This window comes from Aegilops tauschii, chromosome 3 (assembly GCF_002575655.3).
Source record: "Aegilops tauschii subsp. strangulata cultivar AL8/78 chromosome 3, Aet v6.0, whole genome shotgun sequence".
NCBI classification, from domain to species: domain Eukaryota; kingdom Viridiplantae; phylum Streptophyta; class Magnoliopsida; order Poales; family Poaceae; genus Aegilops; species Aegilops tauschii.
This window is the reverse complement of record NC_053037.3, coordinates 41,069,877-41,087,821: the sequence shown is the minus strand read 5'-3', so window position 1 is coordinate 41,087,821 and position 17,945 is coordinate 41,069,877. Positions and strand designations below refer to the sequence as shown.

General features: G+C 46.6%; 3 protein-coding genes across 5 annotated transcripts; 2 read left to right on the top strand and 1 right to left on the bottom strand.

The window, feature by feature from the left end:
* The first annotated feature begins 174 nt into the window (after positions 1 to 174).
* LOC109738997 (uncharacterized) lies at positions 175 to 5,215 on the top strand. Its single transcript, XM_020298082.4, has 6 exons — positions 175 to 333; positions 411 to 820; positions 956 to 1,249; positions 1,736 to 1,939; positions 2,021 to 4,098; positions 4,347 to 5,215. The coding sequence occupies exons 1-6, from the start codon at positions 258 to 260 to the stop codon at positions 4,858 to 4,860; spliced, it is 3,576 nt and encodes a 1,191-aa protein (XP_020153671.1). The 5' UTR covers positions 175 to 257; the 3' UTR covers positions 4,861 to 5,215.
* Positions 5,216 to 5,221: 6 nt separating this feature from the next.
* LOC109738995 (uncharacterized) lies at positions 5,222 to 9,828 on the top strand. Of its 2 annotated transcripts, XM_040403378.3 has the most exons (12): positions 5,222 to 5,605; positions 5,689 to 5,841; positions 6,374 to 6,491; positions 6,645 to 6,772; positions 6,886 to 7,036; positions 7,351 to 7,529; positions 7,770 to 8,007; positions 8,102 to 8,191; positions 8,319 to 8,464; positions 8,561 to 8,668; positions 8,778 to 8,866; positions 9,032 to 9,828. In XM_040403378.3, exons 1-12 carry the CDS (start codon positions 5,537 to 5,539, stop codon positions 9,603 to 9,605), a joined length of 2,043 nt encoding a protein of 680 aa, XP_040259312.1. In that variant the 5' UTR covers positions 5,222 to 5,536; the 3' UTR covers positions 9,606 to 9,828. The 2 variants fall into 2 exon arrangements, with proteins under 2 accessions (XP_040259312.1, XP_020153668.1); XM_020298079.4 differs by lacking the exon at positions 5,689 to 5,841 and having other exon boundaries at positions 5,415 to 5,605.
* LOC109738996 (C-type lectin receptor-like tyrosine-protein kinase At1g52310) lies at positions 9,749 to 13,313 on the bottom strand. 2 transcript variants are annotated; one of them, XM_020298080.4, is made up of 4 exons: positions 13,033 to 13,313; positions 11,888 to 12,316; positions 11,224 to 11,794; positions 9,749 to 10,675 (listed from the first exon to the last, which is right to left on the bottom strand). In XM_020298080.4, exons 1-4 carry the CDS (start codon positions 13,103 to 13,105, stop codon positions 10,093 to 10,095), a joined length of 1,656 nt encoding a protein of 551 aa, XP_020153669.1. In that variant the 5' UTR covers positions 13,106 to 13,313; the 3' UTR covers positions 9,749 to 10,092. The 2 variants fall into 2 exon arrangements, with proteins under 2 accessions (XP_020153669.1, XP_020153670.1); XM_020298081.4 differs by having other exon boundaries at positions 11,224 to 11,791; positions 13,033 to 13,309.
* Between the last annotated feature and the right edge of the window lie 4,632 nt (positions 13,314 to 17,945).

Sequence of the window (17,945 nt, the reverse complement as noted above, 5' to 3'; positions counted from 1 at the left end):
AGCGTTGTTCAACCAAGACCTGCAACCATTTTTCTTGCATCACTCGCTAAAGCAGGGTCTATGCCAATGTTCGAACCCAATCCTGACCGCGGTTGACCGTGGAAGAGACGTAGGTTGTGGTCTATGGGTGCCATCGCAGCCGTTAGATCCCGATCCAACGTCTTTAGATAAACGCTCGTTTGATAAACCGGACTAGTTAGATTAATTCAAAAGGGGGAGCACCAAAACCTCCGGCGACAGCGGCGGCGGCGGCGGCGATGGAGAGCATCCCGGCGGCCTCCGCCATGGACTGGAGCATCGACCTCGACAAGGGACTCCGCTCCCGCCACCTCGGTAACCCTCTCGACCACCCGACTCTCTTCTTCTCCGCACCACCCCCCAGCGCCTCACCCCGACTCCCCTCCCTCCAGGCACGCGCCTCAAGGCCCTCGAGGCCGCCGCCCCGCGCATCCGCGACCTCGCCGCGAGCCCCGCCGTCCCCGCGGCGGTGGCCTCCGCGTTCGGCGTCCTGCCCGCCGAGCCCCGCATCTTCGCTGAGACCATGCTCCTCCGCCTCGCCACCGAGTTCAGGACGGCCGCCGACGACTCCGTCCGGGCCCGCATCGTCCGCGCCCTCCTCCCGGCCCAGGGCGCCGCGTGGGCCTGCGCGGAGCCCGACCAGATACTCCGGAAGGTCGCGGCGGCGCACGGCGCGGCGGGGACCCCGCGGGCCAGGGAGCTCGCGCTGAGGATGTTCGGCTGCCTCGCCGGCCTCGCCAAGGACAGCGTGCACGTCCGCTCCCTCGTCCTCTCCGGCCTCCGCTCCTCCAATGCTGCCGAGGTCAGTGCCACTACTAATCACCATGACTGACTGCTTTATACTCCTACTTCCTAGGATCAGGCCACTGATCTTGCAATGCACATGTTTGTTACTAGTAAGCAATTTGTCAGGGTTCCTGTGCTTCTCCTTTGGCAGGTCAAAGCGGCGTTATTTGCGGCCGGTTGCTTTTGTAAGCTTTCAGAGGACTTCTCATACATCACCCTTCAAGTGCTGGCTGGATTAGTCATCTCACCAACATCAGAAGCCCAAGTTATTATGGCAGCAATTAAGACTTTCTCGAAGCTTGATTGTACGTTGGCTGTTATCCGTAGAGTTCACGAGGTTGGAAAGCAGATGGTTCTAGGCAACCTGGAAGATGTATTCAAAGCGGAAATTCTCTTCGCACTCTCCAGACTGGCGTCCAAGTCAATTGTTTTGTTTGGTGATCAGGTAATGTAACCCACAAGTTGCAACTAAATTTCTTAAATTCATCTCTGGAAGTATGTTTTCTGAATCCTGATATGTCATTAAGTTCATTTTTCCATAAGCATATCTTAGTATTTAGCTGTTTATTTTAGTTAAATATACTTTCTCCTCAATTTACATTTGCTATCATTGAAATATTGCTAAGTGGGAACGTATATTTACTTTCCTTTAAAACTTTTAGCTTTCCTATGATTCACTGAAAGATGTTTTCTGCTTTTCGGCTTTCGCAACTAAATAAAAACATTACACAAATGAGGTTCAAAACATCTTATGATTCTCTTCTTAGTTTTGTGCTGCTGCAATCTTAATTTGCAAGGCATGCTTTTATCAATCCTCTATCCGAGAAGCTGGGGGCTAGTGACGAGGCATAAATAGCAAGTTATCATCGTTCTCCAATTGTCGATTGATTTGGAACTAACTTTATTTCCTTGGTTAAATCTGCTATTGCAGGTGGCACTTCTGTTATCATTTCTGGGACATGAATCTTTACTTCCTATGAGGACTATGGTTTTGAAAAGTTTATGTTTTATGTTTCGCAGAAATGCTTTCTATCTTCCTAGTGCCAGTACTGTTTTTGGCACATTATTACAACTAATTGATGATGAGGATTTCCCACTTGATTGTAAGCGCTATGCATTCAGAATTCTGCAAAAGGTGAACACTAGCTAATGGACTTTGCTCATTCTGATTTAGACTTATCTTTATTTTTATCTGATTGGAAAGGGTACTTTTCAGATTCTCTGTGTTAAAGATCCAAGCATCCGTCATATCAGTGCTTCTGAGTTATCTAAGCTTGCTCTGGCTGCTAAAAGGTTTTTGCATTGTTCTTCCTGGGAGATGCAATATGATGTTCTTGAAATTCTTTTGGATATCTTCTTTTGCTTTCTCAAGCAAACAAAGCCACATCAGACTATAAGCACTCTGGAGAGTTCACCATTCTCATACATTGGATACCCAGGAATTTCGAACAACATGCTGTCAACCCATGAAGAAACTAGTGAGGATGAAAGATCTCTGAATAAGATTTTAACAGCAATAGTGGATAATATAATATATCTGGCCAATCAACTAGCGAACTGCAGAAGCAAGGAAGTAGCAACTGGACATATATATGTGTCCTCCTGTGAATTAGAGAAATACAAGGCACTGTTTAGCCTTCTGCTAAAGCTTGTTTCAGGCTACCCTTCTGCTGCTTCTGCTGCTCTTGATAAAGTAAGATGCCTGATGAAAGAACTTGCTCAAATAAATGCTAGTCATCACTCCGGAGTAGCAGCTAGTTGTGTTGAATCATCTGTTGAACCAGCGGCTGGAAGTATCAAAGCTTCTTGCATGGAAACTGACACTGATATGGCAAAGTTAGCTTCCACTGAATTTTGTAACAAGAAGAAATCATCTGTAGTGCATGATCTAATTCTGTGCACGCTCAAATTTGCAAATGCTTGCCATGATATGTGTCATAAAACATTTGCCTCTTCCTGCGATCTTCACCATAGTGTCAAGGGGCTAACTGAATGCGTGCAGCAGAACGCCTCTCAGTATTGCAGCACATATGAATTCTTCCGTCTTATAATGTGCGCGCACATCTCATGGAGTACTTGTAAAATCAGAGATGGTAATAAAGGATCAGGTGATTCAAATGAGCACCCTAAGATATTCTTTACTCCTGCTTGGATAGCACATGAACTGTGCGCCCTTCGGATGGCCAAAATGCTTACAAGAAAACAGAGCTACTGGGAAGCCTATAGGTCTGCTATGTACTGCTGCCATGAAGGTCTCTGGTTCACAGCATCATTTGTCTTTAGAAAAGTTTCAGCTGGTTTTGAGTCGGGCACCTTTGGTTTTTGGTTCAAATCATTGCTTCTTTTTGCTGCCGGAGAACTTGAGATGAAGCTATTGCTTTTTCCTTCAGCAATCAGTAAGTTGGTTGGTGAGCTAAATACAGAGATAGATCTTCATGAGGACCTCTACTGTGTCGAAACAGATGTTGACAGTACTCTTGCTGGATCTATAGAGTTGCATGGCTGCCAAGAAAAAATCACTGGTATTTGTGAGAGAACATGCTTAGCAAATGATGTCCTCACATCTAATGCCTCTTCAGACCGCGAATTCTTCTTCCAGAGGTGGTTCATTAGTCTGAGAGCGTCTTTTCTTAAAATCTTAACTGATGTTCTTGGCATCCTTAATGCACATTCTTCTGCTCCCAAAGACATATCGCATCATGAATCTTCAAGTGTAGCCATAGGGAACAACCAAGTCCTCCTAGCTTTGACTAACTGTTCTTCAAGACTGAGTGACCTAGCAAAGAGTTATGATCTGCTTGCTGCATCCCATGGGGACATGGATCATGAAAGCTTTACTACTATCGCCAGGCTTGCTTTCATGTGCTCACTATTGTCATTTTGTACTGCGTTTTCTGTAGACTTCTCAAATGTACCTGGCAGTTCAGAGCCTTGCAGGCTTCCAGAGAGATTTTCTTATGCTTCAGTCCTACAAGATTTACATCAACGAGTGGATAGGAATGATAGCCAAGTTTTCTCACAACTGCGGCAATTCATGTCTGTTTCTTCTTTTGAACTGGACTCTGTACACTTCAGCACAAGAATGAATATGTCTGGTAATCTGGAAAAGGATTCCTATTCACTCTTCAAGTTTGCTGTGGCATCTTTGCTTCGTGCACGCGCAGATGCCAAAGGAGTGACAACTGGAGAGGACGCTCTACATCATTTGCACAGAGGGATGCAACTTCTGTCTAGCATTTTGCGGAGGTTCATGGAACTGCCTTTCGTACTTCCCAGACACTTCTTCAGCGTAAGGTACATATAATGCTGTACCCTTGAATTGCTTTGAGTGAGACTGAGATCATCCTATTTTTTAGTGGAAGTAATTATACTATGCTGGATGAACTAACAAGAAGGCAGATTCAGATAAGAACATAAGGGTAGCAATTGCGATTCCATATTTTCTGTAGCATGTAAAACCTTTTCTATATATAGGATAAAGTCAGGACACCTGAATTTGTATCTTCAGCAATGCATAACATGACATCTTACATTTTATGCAGGCCTTGCCTTGGCGCCGAGCTCTTCATGTTCGATTCCAACCCTGCAAACAAGGACAGGATATCAGTACCGCGCGGCTTCCAGCTGTCCCTGACTCTCTGCTTGAAGTGGAAGCGCGTGCTGGAGCGAACCCCCATCCGCATCGCGAAACTGTACTGCATCCTAGCCACAAGCCCATCGTCGCCCCTACACATCGCGGGAACGAGGAGCAAGCAGTTCGAGATGCGCAGGACCACCTCCGAGATGGCCGTGCTGCACTCCAAGCTGCTGCAGCACATAAAGAGCGACCTGAGGAAGACCAGCCACAAGGAGAATTCCCACACCGAGCTGGTGGCAGCGTTCGCGTGTTTCAAACCAGCTGGCTCTGGCCAGGGGTTCTCAGACTGCCTGCTGGACGTCTCCTCGTTTCCTCGCGGCGAGTACCAGATCGCGTGGCAGGCGTGCTGCGTGGACGAGAACGGCCGCTGCTTCAGCTTGCTGCCGTTGAATGACGGCGCCGTCTTCTCCGTCCAGTAGCCCTGACTGACAGCCCCTCAGGCTCGGCTGAAGCTCAAGAGTGTTGGTTGTGGAAGCTATGTGTGTGGTCTGTGATGTAGAGCATGTCCATTGTTGCTGGGTAATCCTTGGCCATATATGCTTTACAGAGGCTCCCAACTGTTATCCTGTGGTTACTTCACTTAACATCATCAGGCCATGTGCAACATGGATGTGAGGAATTCAGGCTTTTAGTGTAGTTTGGAGCCACCCATGTGATTGATGTACAGAAGATACTAGCATAGATGATGCTAACTGCTCTAACTGATGAGATCTCCGTATGTGACTTGGGCTGCTGCTTGCCATATATGAATCCATACAACTTGGATATGATGAATTCCGGCTTTGGATTCGTCCCTCTGATCTGATGTGTCTGTCTTTGCGTTCACTCAGATGAATTCAAATCAAATCGAACACTCCCATTCGAATCCGAAACCGGGCACGCAAACGACGCTTTCAGCAATGCTGGATATATGAATTCAAGCTTACCGTGGTGCTCCTCTGCCGTGTCCCGTTTCAGTAGGTACTAATAATTCAGATTTGCCGCTCGGGAGGTCTCTGCTTGGTTCAAAATTTCGAAACCACGCACGCACACGCCAGGTTTGCTGCTCGCTCGCTCGCTCCTCGGCGCGGAGCGGACCGGACCTCGCCGCCGGCCATGGCGCTGCTCTGCTTCCTCCTCGACCTCCGCAACATCCCGCCGCCCATCCTCGGCCTCCTCAAGCAGGTACCCGCTCCGATTCCTCCCTCCCCCTTCCCTCCGGTCCATCAGTCTCCGAGCCCTAACGGCCGCCGCGCCCGCGCGCGCAGTGCCTGCTCCACCTCGCCAACCACTACGCCGCCGCCCCCTCGCCGCCCGCGGCCTCCGCCTCCGCCGCCCCGCTCCCGGACCGCCTCGCCCTCTGCTACGTCCACCACGCCGCCGCCGCCCCCTCCGGTTCCTCCTCCCGCTCCCCGCCCGAGGTTCGTATCCCCCCTCCCCACTACCCGCTGCATTTCGGTGGTGCGTTCGATCCTGCTGGCTATTTCGGTGCTGCGTGAATGATTGCTTAGCTTCGAATCGAACCTCTCTGCAACTAATTCATCCAATTGCAATTATCGCATCCTGAATTTCTGATACGCGAGCTCTGCCGCTCTAGCGCCGCTCGTCTTTCGAGCGCCAGTTCACCGGCCTCTGGTTGCCGGTGTGTGGTGTCTGTAAAAACTGGCGAATTAACCACCCATATAGGTTAACTGAATCATGCATTTGGTGTCAGATTGCTATTGCCATGATCCTCTGACGCCTTGGAAAGGCGAATTGCCTAACAGCCTGCACTGAATCACGATCACTAACCCCTGGAAAAGGTGAATTGCGTTAGGCCCTGCGCTGAATCATGTTAGCCGCTGACGCTGTCGCACTGTTACACCGCTGATTAGTCTCGATCCCAGATGCATTCCTTCTGCACGCTTGTTCTGTTCCTTTCATTTTTTTTACTAATACAACAAATTCCATCAGCTCAAGATTGCGTATAGGCCCGGGGAGAAATTCAGCCTTCGAGATTTCCACCATGCTGTCGAAAACTTGCCTCTGGATGGCTTCCTTCCTGACCAACATGGGTCTGTGCCAACTGGAGGTATGGCTTGGATGATCTTTATGTTCGGCATATGATGGTTCTGCCCATAGAAAAAATGAACTGAGCAGCATAAACACAGTCAATTTGCCTCTTCTTAGTACAGGGGATTATCTTGAGATAGGAAATTTATCTGACTGCATTTCTTGTCTGCAGACGTGTCACTACAAAATCTGTTTAGCAACAGGGCCATCTATTCTTGGGCCACTGATGACATCTCCAAGAAAGTGATTGCAATATGTTTTTCTGCACAAAACACGGAACCTCTCCGAAGATCACTTATGGTACGGGTGCTGATTTCTCGATTTCTTTCGAAAGGGATTGAGTACTGCTTCGTGCACAAATTGATTCTCATGATAATGGCATTCCTCTAATTATTATCTATATTTTTCATCAGGAAGCATCGGAACAGTGTATTACAGTGGAGTTTGTAATGTTGGAAACAGAAACTGCTGCGTTCATGTATGATGATGTTTCTGAAAACTCCAGCAGTTTCATACACAGAATCAGTGACCTTGAAAACTGCGTCGTTCGAAGATACAGTCCTGGTAAGGAGGCATCATGAGTGTAGGGATCATCTATTGCTCTCGTTATTTTCATGTTTATCTTTAGACAATACGGTCATCTTTCTTGGCCATGTTGATACACATAACACGGTCATCTTTCTTGGCCATGTTGATACACATAATATGATCATGTAGCTTAAACTGTGATATTTTACCTTTTCTATATTATGATATTTGATTGACATCCCAGAGTTAGTACTCCCATATAATGAGTTGCTTACACTGAATAAGTTAACTTTTCACACTTCTTCCATCTAACACTAAGACCCCTAAAAGCATAAATGTTTGGAATGCAGAGACCCAAGTTTTGCATGGGCTAGTCAAGAGGTGGTTAGAAGAGCTGAAGGATGACAAGGAAGAGATGATGCAAGCTGTATTGGTGTTCAGAGCTCCCATAATTAAATCTGTTAATCAAGTAACTTGCAGCATATATCCATCAGCAAATCAGATCATTGATGGTTTTCCATATTGTCAGGTAATATAATTATTTAAGCACGCCGCCTTTGACTACGAATATTCAGTTCTAGGCATACAACAGAATGAATGTGGCGCTTTCTTTTGACTGTTTCATTTCATCCTGTGCATGCAAATTTGATGTTTGTATCTATCGATTTTAGCTTTTCGTTTGACAAGATAATAGTCATGTTATAATACTTCATTTCGTCTATTTGTTAGTCTCTTCAAGGGTTATGCTAATGTGGAACACGCTAAACAGGTATGCAGGTGCCATGGTCTCCCCATAGATGACGTTACCACAAATAAGGCAAAATGGCTGTGCCCAACAACAAGCCGCCAACTTGCAGCTTCTGATGTTACTGATAGTGCCGTGAAGATTGGAGATCAGACTGTATTGTTTCTTTCCACTTCAGGAGGTGGGTCAAACATGCGACGAGCCTCTACATCCATTTCTTTCGATGTGATTGAGCGCACTGACTTAGCCTCGCTAAATGAAGGTACCCACTACTCTTGACTACTGAGGCATTATACTCTAGTATATCGAGACTTTATCTTTACTCTGTTAACTTTAGTGATAATGTGTGTTGGCAGGAGTCATAATGGGGAAATCTCATGTTGTGGTTCCCAGCTCAAATGATGAAGTTGCTCTAACTGATGAGAGCTTGGATCAGAACACCCAGAGTAAGTATTTCCATATTGTCTGTGTTGTGCATTTTTCCCAGACCATCTTTACTTTATATTGCAATATACGTCAGATGTGCAGTTTCCTGGATGCTCCCAAATTCTGAGTATTGTGTATGTCGTGCAGTTTTCTATGGTCTGTGTGAAACTCTTTTCAAGCTCGATCAGGGACTTGTGTGCTCCTCTGCGTGCAACACTGAAACAATGAAAATTGGAACCCTTGCCTGTTATTATCTCCTTCAGCCATCTGAAAAGGGGCCAATGCTTCTTAGGGTATAGTCAGTGTCCCCTGTTTTATCGCAATGTAACCTAAGGGTTTGTGCTTTGTTATTGCTTGGCTCTGATGGTAGGAACATGTTTGTGCTGTAGAGGCTTGCTGGATCTGAAGAGATACTGCCTCTCCCGGATGTGAGTCGACCTCGCAACTATACTGTTAGCATGGACGCCAAGAATTCAATTGAAACCTCTTTATCGAAGGTATGGCCATTGGACCGCAACAGGTATCTCTGGTTGCATGGTGTGGTTGCCATTGGTTTCTCAAGTACTATGTTACTACATGCCTGCTAACAACTTGGAGGTGTTTCAGATTGCTGTGAAGGAATACAACCCTCTACACCATGAAAGAGGTTTCCACTCGAAGCTGAATTCTCTGGTCAAGGATAGCCTGCAATTCGGGTACCTCATTCTCAGTCATTACTTCAAATTTCCTAATGCTTCACTTGGCATACCATTTTTGAGTTCTTACTTGGTTTTGCTACCTGGCTGGCTGCTAAGAGACTACATATGTTGACACGAAGTCTGTGAAGTTGTGATTGACTCAACTTCAACTTCACTTCGCAGGTCAATTGCCCCAGCCTATGCTGAAGATGCCACCCACCTTGACTCCTTCAGTGAGCCACAAATACCAGCATTGCAGGGTCCCAGGGGAAACATGTTCATGAGCCAAAGGGACAAGGCCAGAGACGCCGACCGGATCTACGCGTTCAGCGAGCCGCAGACGACGACGCCGTTGTTCCGAGCTCCGAAAGACAGGCTCCCGAGCCAGCCCAAGGAGAAGGCGTCGCCCAGCATCTCGGAGGAGTGGGAGAAGCTCATCATCATCGACGACAATGACGATTTCTGCACTCCGGTCTCCTCTTCCAGGGCCACATTCCCCAGGCCTCCGGTCTCCACGCTGCCGTCTCCGGTGAAGCCACTGGACGAGAAGACCTCGAGGATCCTGGAGCGGCTGGAGGCCCCCAAGGCCAAGAAGCAGAGGGCCAGCAAGCCGCCCGGTGCCGGCGCCGCGACGGCGTCCGGCCGCGGTGGTGTCAGTAGCACACAGGGGAAGAAGCCGCTGCTGCCGTTTGAGCCCAGCGCTAGCCAGCCACTGAAGCCTACCTTCAACAGGGTACGGCGAAAGCCTGTTCCTTAGCTCCAGTTGACTCTGCTGTGCAGATTAATTAAGAACCTTCTACTTCACTAGTTACTTCATGAGTTCGTCCAGTGTAGCCCTATAATGATATTCTCAACATGTTTTTGTTCTGAATTGTAGTAACTATGAAGCTCAACAATAAGTTGGGAAAGGATGTGCCACGAACCACTGACATCAACATTCAGAGAATACATAGATAAACAGCATCTACTGAGTAGACATCGAACAATTCATGTTGCTTGCTAAACTCAGACATGTTGAGATCTAAGGTAGAAATCAGCTGGGGTACAAATGGCCCTCGACGACGATGGCAAGCACGAGGGGTTTAGACCTCCAGGACCCTACTCTCCCTAAGTACTTGCCCACAAGAAAGTCGTTGCGCTTATGGTTACAGGAGGCTCTTGGGTCACTCCACGCTGCAAGAAATGCGCTACCTAATGGCTGACGATGAGAAGAACAGCACAGCGGTGTTTCTAGACCGATGGTTTCAGCGAGGTGTCCGGACCTCCAATGGCAGCATCGGAGAGGTCGCGCTGGTGCTGGTCCCGCTCCTCAGCTGCTCAGACGCCGCTGACTTTAGCTCAAGCTGCTGCAGCTGATGGACGACATGAGACATCCTTGGCCGCACCGAGGGGACATGCTGGGTGCAGGCGTAGACGAGGTCCACGACCTTCTGGATCACTCCTATCTCCGGCAAGTCGTTGATGAGCGGGTCCAGCAGCTCCAGATGCCGGTGTGATTGGACCAGCGGCGTCGCCCATTCGAATATTGTCTGCCATCCAGCAGATTCAACCGACTGCGCTGGGCGACGGCCACTGATGATTTCTAGAAGCAGCACGCCGAAGCTGTAGACATCGCTCTTTGTTGTCAGCTCGTTCCTGTAAATGAACTCGGGGGCAAGGTATCCGTATGTTGCCGCCTTGACGGTCCGCTCGTGCATTACTTCCCACGGCACAAACTTGGACAGCCCGACCCCCATCAGATGGGAACCAAATTCCTCGTCGAGAAGGACGTTGCTCGCACGGATATCACGGTGGACTACCTGGGGCTTCACCTTGTCATGCAAAAATCTGGATTGGAAAAGAGCACCAGTAAGTATGCGGTCATTATTGGTACTAATATGGTCATGATTAAATGTAAGGTTATGGGGACAAAGACAGCCAAATGTCTCAAATTAATGTTAACATGTTTAATTAGAACACAAACAACACGTGAGAATTAATATTGCTTGTAAATATAAGGCTGCAGCAATCATTCTATCTAGTCTGAAATTAATAAATATGTCAGAGAAACCTACAACAGTACAACGGTGAATCTGGAGCTGACTTATGCAATTATATATCATAATTCATAACCTAACATAAACTAAGCATGTCCAGCATTTTCCAAAGAATTAAACATCTGTAGGCTACAGCTACAAGTTCCATTTAACGAGCAACCATAATAGGATAAACACAGCAAACAGGCATCAATATTACGAAAGAAGAAACTGAATGAATAAAAATAATTGCAGCTTAGACCACAGGAGCTTCATGCTTTATCAGTTATTACTTTCCAAACAGTTAAGTAAAAAATAACATTTCTCAGAGTGGAAGAGACAAGAGTTAGGATGACTTACGCAATCCCCTGTGCAAGAGTTGTGGCAACTCTCATTCTCGTTGCCCAATCAAGGCTCCGCCCTCCTCTGGGAATATGATGCAGCCACACATCCAACGGACCATTGGCGACAAACTCATAGACAATAAAGCGGTCGCCATGATCATAACAACATCCTTTTACAGCCACCAAGTTAGGATGATAGAGCTTTGCGACTCTACTGATCTCAGAGTAGAAATCCTTTTTCCTTTGTAGGCTGGATCTCTTCAATCTCTTAATTGCTAGTTTGGATCCATCTGGCAAGGTTCCACTGTAGGTACCACCTGTCTTGGCATTTCCGGGCAGCCGGTTTCCCTCACTGAAGTTCTTGGTTATCGATCTAAGCTCTTCACTGTTGAACACTTTCCACAGCGGTGGCACTAATGCGGTAGCTGAAGCGCCGGAAGCTTCACGTGATCTTTTCCTTTTCTTGCTTCGCTTGTAGACGAGCAGCCAAACCACAACAGCTAGCGTGGTTGAGAGAATCAAGCCGCTTACGACGATGAGGACTATGAAATACTCCTTGTGGCAGTGATCATGGTAGCACCTATCTTCTGGCATAAATCAGTGGGTGTCAGACTGTTAGTGCAACTAAATTATCATGCAACGGAACAAAAGTACTTCAGTGTTACCAAAAGAAGACTCACCGTGATTCATCATGCAAATCAGCCCATGTGACTCGGCACACTTCTTTCCGGTAAGTGCAGTGTGCTTACTGGTCACCAAAGTGCACATATCGTCGCCGGTGGCTAGACCGCAGCGAGCACCGGTGCAATTGGGACGCAACGGCTCACCGGGAAATGCGGTCCCGTTCCAAGAAGACGAATTGTCAGACCATTTCCAGCCAACAACACCACTAGTGGTGTTGCGGCGACGTCCTCCAACCCAGCACCCGGAGGAGGCAGCTCCACAGAGAGACCTCGCGAAATTCAGCTCCTGAACTGATGATAATGCAGCCAGATGACCGCTGAAGTTGCGGCAGAGGGCTTCGGATCCGTCCCAGGAAAGGGATGTTGAGATGTGCATGAAGCATTTGGCCCGATCAGGACTGATTTGCCAACCGTCGGGGCATGACGCTGCAGAAAACAGAAAGTATTGATATTAATAACCTTATTATGGGAAATATGATTGGATTGACAACGGAATCTAGAGCTTCTTGAAACAGTTATACATGTGGTTGCATACAAGTCCGAAATCCTATTACCAATCTCTATCTTTCTTTGCAAGGTATGACCAACTCATCTGCCCAAAATGGGCTGTGGCTGCCCAGAAAGAGTCGAGCCATTTCAGGTACATCAGAGCGGTTCTGACAGGAGCATAATCTAGAGTGCAGGTTTTGTGCCAGAAGCAGCACTAGAGTAAACCATTAGGAAATAATATATTATGTGGATCTAGTTAGTGACGCTTGATAGTTGTCGACGGCCACGCCCACACCAGCACCAGTATATATATCAGATAGGGGGGACGAGGTGCCGCAGATTTGCTGTTTTTGTGCCGGCCTTGGCGAAGCAAAATCACATGTTTTGGCGAAGCCGGGAGACAAATTTATTTACTATTTATCTTCTGATTCGTGTGCGCCCTTTGCAAAGAAAAGACGGCATGTGACAAATTTATTACTACTATCAATCAGACCTTGCAGATGACAGGAAAAACAGCTCGACTCCGAACTGGCCACGCGCGAGGTTCTCGCGAGGAACAAGCAAGGCAGGAGCACACTCCTGGGGAAGAAGGCATGGATCTGTCTAGAGAGGAGTGAAGGGGGAAAAGAGAAGACGGTGGCAGTAATACTCACGGGTATGAGCCAGCGCGGGCGCGGCGGCGGAGAGGAGCAGCGCGGCGAGGGGGAGGGCGAGGGGGAGGGCCATGGCCGGGCCCTCCCTTGCTTCTTGCTCCGGTGGTCGGTCTCCCCTCCTCCGAGGGGCGGCGTTTCTTTCTGCTCTGCTCTGTTCTCACTGGGATGGATGGGAAAGGAGAGGAGGGAGAAGGGAACGGGTGGGCCCACCGTCTTGACTGCTCGCCATTAATTCCACTGCCTACCACACCTGGCCCTGGCTGCCGCCAGTTGCTCTGCCCTTTTTACTCTACGGTCATTCAGGTCTTCTTCTTTTTTACCGCGCGTCACCTACCCACGTGACAAGGGCAATTCGGGAAAGGCTGAAAACATAATTACCAAGTTTTTTTTAACCTAACGTAATTACCAAGTTTAAACAACACTGAAATAAACATGCTAATGATGGTTGAGTAGAACTACATATTCCATTAGACAAACTGATCATAAAGGTTATATGCATGGTCACCACGCGAAACATACATAGATGCATTGCAGTATTGCACCTAGGACTCCACGAGAAATACAGCTAGACTAGTGGTTGGGGCGCCTGTGGGTGGCGCCGCTTGAGAGGATGTTGTGCGCATGTTTTCATTTAAAAAAGACGGAGTCCTCGTCTTCATCTAGAAAAACATTTTTAAAAAATCCTCACCTCCATCTAGAAAAAGAAGTAAAAAAAGAAAAGAAAAAAAATCACCAACGCAGCCTAACAGTGAGCGCCACTTTGCGTAGCCCTTCATTTAAAAAAATATGTCAGGTCATCACCTTCATCTAAAAAGGAAAAAAGCATTTAAAAAAACTCTCACCTCCATCTAAAAGTAATAATATCTCAAAAGCTTTTTCACTGCGGCCAACCAACTTGCGCCATGTGGCATAGCTGGTTGGCCGCCCTTCACGCGATGCTTAATGGGGTTTAATTTCACCCATGAAAGGATTTCATGCCACGCTGAAACGTCGTCCACCATAGTCCTCTACTGCACCGAGGCAACGTTGAAGAAAGCGGGGGAACCGCCGTCATATCAAGATCCGGAAGAGCACCATCGCATACAAGGATGCTCTTTGGACCGATGAAGCAAACCACTGCAAGATCGGTTTGTGCATACCTAGATGGTTGAGTAGTTTCTGCATGCACTACTTTTCCAAGATCGGTTGCCCTTGTATTTAAGCTCGACCATGTCCCTTGGCCTTTGGCACTCCCTTTTTCTATGGCGGCACAGAACTAATTACTTTGGATTATCACAAATCCAAGGTGATATTTTCTTTGTGAGAATGTTTTGATGAATGTCCTACCACATTGTCTGAAACTACAAATGGGTTCACTTAGGTGTCGTGTTCCACTATGTGCTATAATCACTTTGTCCCGTTATAATTGCCATTTCCACCTTGACATGTTCTCTTTTTACCTATTTGCGCTTTGCTCTCGGTGGTGATAATTATTTCTATCAAAACTTGTGATGATTGAAACGTAGATCCATGGAAAAGAAAAAATAATTTGATGGGATTGAAAAAATTACATATTTGAATTTGAAAAAAAGAGTACATGCTTGTAGGTTGCACTGAAGCACACATACAAAGAATCATCCTCCCATTAGAATTACTCAACAATAATGCATAGATCTTCAAGATTGTTAGGTTGTCGTAATTTTGTTAAATATGACACTTCCGTTATATATTTCAATGAGGTATGATTTTGGTCTAATTTATCATTATGTTACATAAGCGTCTTCTGACCAGAAAGACTGCACATGTGGAGTTCAGTGCTCCAAATGCAAGAGCCATGCAATGATGTGCACTGAGAATGTATATTCTCTTTTGTAGAGAACTTTTTATTACTTAATGACTACTTTAATAGGAAATTCTGATGCATTATCATTCTAGATTTCTTGTGCAAGGACATGTTTTGGCACAAAATTATGCATAATTATGGAAAGACTTAAAATAGTTTATAACCATACAAGAATTAGGCTTGGGCGGAAGACATGACTCTGACAAACTATCTTCAACATTCTTTAGCTATTTATACAGAAATGAATCAATCAAATGTGTACTAAAACATAACAGAACTATAGAACTATTTTGTCCGATGGGTGGGTGAGGGGAAGAGGAGGAGTCTAAAAGGCGGCGACCTCTAGGACAGTTTTGGACGGCTAAGGATAAGGAGGAAAAACCACGAGCAAAGGCAAGATAGAGTTAATGGAGAGAGTGTGTCCCCGAGCATGCCCCATAAGTAGTGTGCCCCAGGTGAGGTAAAACAAAAATCACAATTTATACAGAACTTTAATACTTGTTTAAGTCATATATTTTTTGAATTACAATCACATCCAACTATCATGACAAATTTAAATTATATTTGGCAATAATATAAAATATATTTAAGTTAATCCCGCTTAAATGTAAGAAAATAAGAAACGACAAAATTACATGTATTCTTGGATCAATTTATGAATTTTGTATCAAGATAGTGTATATGTATGTGTGTATCGTTAACTATCTTAGTAAAGTGTTCCATGTGTGGTATAAAAAGATATTAATAGCAACCTTTATGATTAGATATATGAAAATAGAAAAACCTAGAGTACATAAAATGTTTACAAGGAGCTGGTTTCTAATAATTGGCACACGACTTTAATAATTTTTTCGAGTCAAATGTGTTCAACATATTGCGGCGATACATAATCTGTTAGTAGTTGAACAACATGACTCTAGTTAATATAACATTTAGTACTGCTTATAAAGCATTTAGAGAGACTATAGGAGTTTAGTTAATAATCTAGTGATATGCTTCTTAGAGCATCTACAACCACGGTTGCCAAATGCAGCACCCTATACATCCGTGGACAGTGGTCACCCCCTATTCCTCAGCTTCTGCAGTCGTACTCCTCAAATGTTCGCCCCCAAATCCATACAATCCATGCAATTATGTAGATAAACATAGCAATATAGATCAACATACATATATAGCATAATCTAGACCCAAAAGAGCAAGTTTTTGTACAATAGAACCCAACAAACAGTTCATCACCGGACAAATAAACTAGATGCACTAAATAAACTAGATAGCTAGATAAACAGAGAGGGGCGCCAAACATCACCATTTCCTCGTCGGTCCCTTCCCCTTGCGGTCATGGAAGCAACGGTAGTACTCCTCCATGTAGGCATCGGCGACGGAGGGGGGGTCATCATCCTTGCTCGTCATGCTGGATAACGAAGAAGAAGAGGAGACGATGCCAGCGAGAGGTTGCACGACACAGACCCGCTCCTTCACAAGCCATGCCTCTTTCGCCGCGGCAATCAACTTCTCCTTTGTGACACCTCGGACTCTTCGACGACGAGCCGGAGCGCCTTCATGTTCTTGCGAAAGAGGCGTCTCACGTCCATCTCTGCATTGGTTAGTGACCGGCAGGAGACCTCGCGCGAGATCTTCTCCTCCGCATCGACCAGAGCGGGCATCACGTATGAAAGGATCGATATAGTTGACTAGAGGGGGGTGAATAGTCAACTAACAATTTTTAGCTTTTCTTTACCAATTTAAACTTTGCACAAAGTAGGTTGTCTAGATATGCAACTAGGTGAGCAACCTATATGATGCAACAACAACAAGCACACAAGCAAGCAAGGGATATAACACAAATAAGCTTGCACAAGTAAAGGCACAAGATAACCAAGAGTGGAGCCGGTGAAGACGAGGATATGTTATCGAAGTTCCTTCCTTTTGAGGGGAAGTACGTTTCCGTTGGAGCGGTGTGGAGGCACAATGCTCCCAAGCCACTAGGGCCACCGTATTCTCCTCACGCCCTCACACAATGCGAGATGCCATGATTCCACTATTGGTGCCCTTGGAGGCGGCGACCAGACCTTTACAAACAAGGTTGGAGCAATCTCCACAACTTAATTGGAGGCTCCCAACGACACCACGAAGCTTCACCACAATGGAATATGGCTCCGCGGTGACCTCAACTATTTAGGGTGCTCAAACACCCAAGAGTAACAAGATCCACAAGGGATTAGTGGGGGGAATCAAATTTCTCTTGGTGGAAGTGTAGATCGGGTCCTTCTCAACCAATCCCTAGAAAATCAAAAAGTTTGATTGGCTAGGGAGAGAGATCGGGCGAAAATGGAGCTTGGAGCAACAATGGAGCTTAGGGATGGAAGAGGTGAATCTTCTTGGAGAAGAAGACCTCTTTATATAGAGGGGGGACACATCCAACCGTTATGCAGCCTGCAGCCCGCATCTGGGCGGTACTACCGTTGCCGGAGCGGTACTACCGCTGTGGCAAGCAGGCATAGGGCAACCAGGGCTGAGGGAGAAGTAGACGCACTAGGGCAGTACTACCGCCGATAAGCGGTACTGCCGCTCCCTACAGCCGCTGGAAAACAAAGGAGGGCAGCGAGCTGAGCGGCAGTTGGAGTGGACGTAGGAGCGGTACTACCGCTAATAAGCGGTACTACCGCGCCCTACTGTCGTCCCTACTACCACTCCCCTGCGTGGTCCTTTACGGAAACCCGGCATGAAAAATCGAGACCACAGCAGGGGCGCTAGTACCAGCGACACTAACAAGCGGTACTACCGCCGATAGGCAGTACTACCGCCCTGACCGTGGTACTACCGCTTAGCACTCAGCACCCCTTGTTTTGCACAACACGGATACTCCAAAGAAGCAGGAAGAAGGCGAGGGTGCAAGGAGAGTGTGTACGTGATGATTCCACCCATACTCTTCCGAAACGGATCCCCTCTTGATAGTACGGTTATCCCTACGACTCAATTCCACCGAAAAGAAACGAGGGAAAAAATCCGTCTAAAGTGAAGTCCTCGAGGGGAAACAATCGCATAGTGCCCTTATATTAGATAACCTGAAAAGCTTAAACAAACCAGGGAA

Excerpts from the sequence above, each read along its gene's own strand:
- LOC109738995 (XM_040403378.3), top strand. The coding sequence starts at position 5,537 with ATGGCGCTGCTCTGCTTCCTCCTCGACCTCCGCAACATCCCGCCGCCC. Across the intron at positions 6,773-6,885 it reads CTCTCCGAAGATCACTTATG|GAAGCATCGGAACAGTGTAT; the intron begins GTACGGGTGCTG and ends ATTTTTCATCAG. Across the intron at positions 8,192-8,318 it reads CTTGGATCAGAACACCCAGA|TTTTCTATGGTCTGTGTGAA; the intron begins GTAAGTATTTCC and ends TATGTCGTGCAG.
- LOC109738997 (XM_020298082.4), top strand. The coding sequence starts at position 258 with ATGGAGAGCATCCCGGCGGCCTCCGCCATGGACTGGAGCATCGACCTC. Across the intron at positions 334-410 it reads ACTCCGCTCCCGCCACCTCG|GCACGCGCCTCAAGGCCCTC; the intron begins GTAACCCTCTCG and ends CCCTCCCTCCAG. Across the intron at positions 1,250-1,735 it reads TTGTTTTGTTTGGTGATCAG|GTGGCACTTCTGTTATCATT; the intron begins GTAATGTAACCC and ends CTGCTATTGCAG.
- LOC109738996 (XM_020298080.4), bottom strand. The coding sequence starts at position 13,105 with ATGGCCCTCCCCCTCGCCCTCCCCCTCGCCGCGCTGCTCCTCTCCGCC. Across the intron at positions 11,795-11,887 it reads GATTTGCATGATGAATCACG|AAGATAGGTGCTACCATGAT; the intron begins GTGAGTCTTCTT and ends GATTTATGCCAG. Across the intron at positions 10,676-11,223 it reads ACTCTTGCACAGGGGATTGC|ATTTTTGCATGACAAGGTGA; the intron begins GTAAGTCATCCT and ends TTTCCAATCCAG.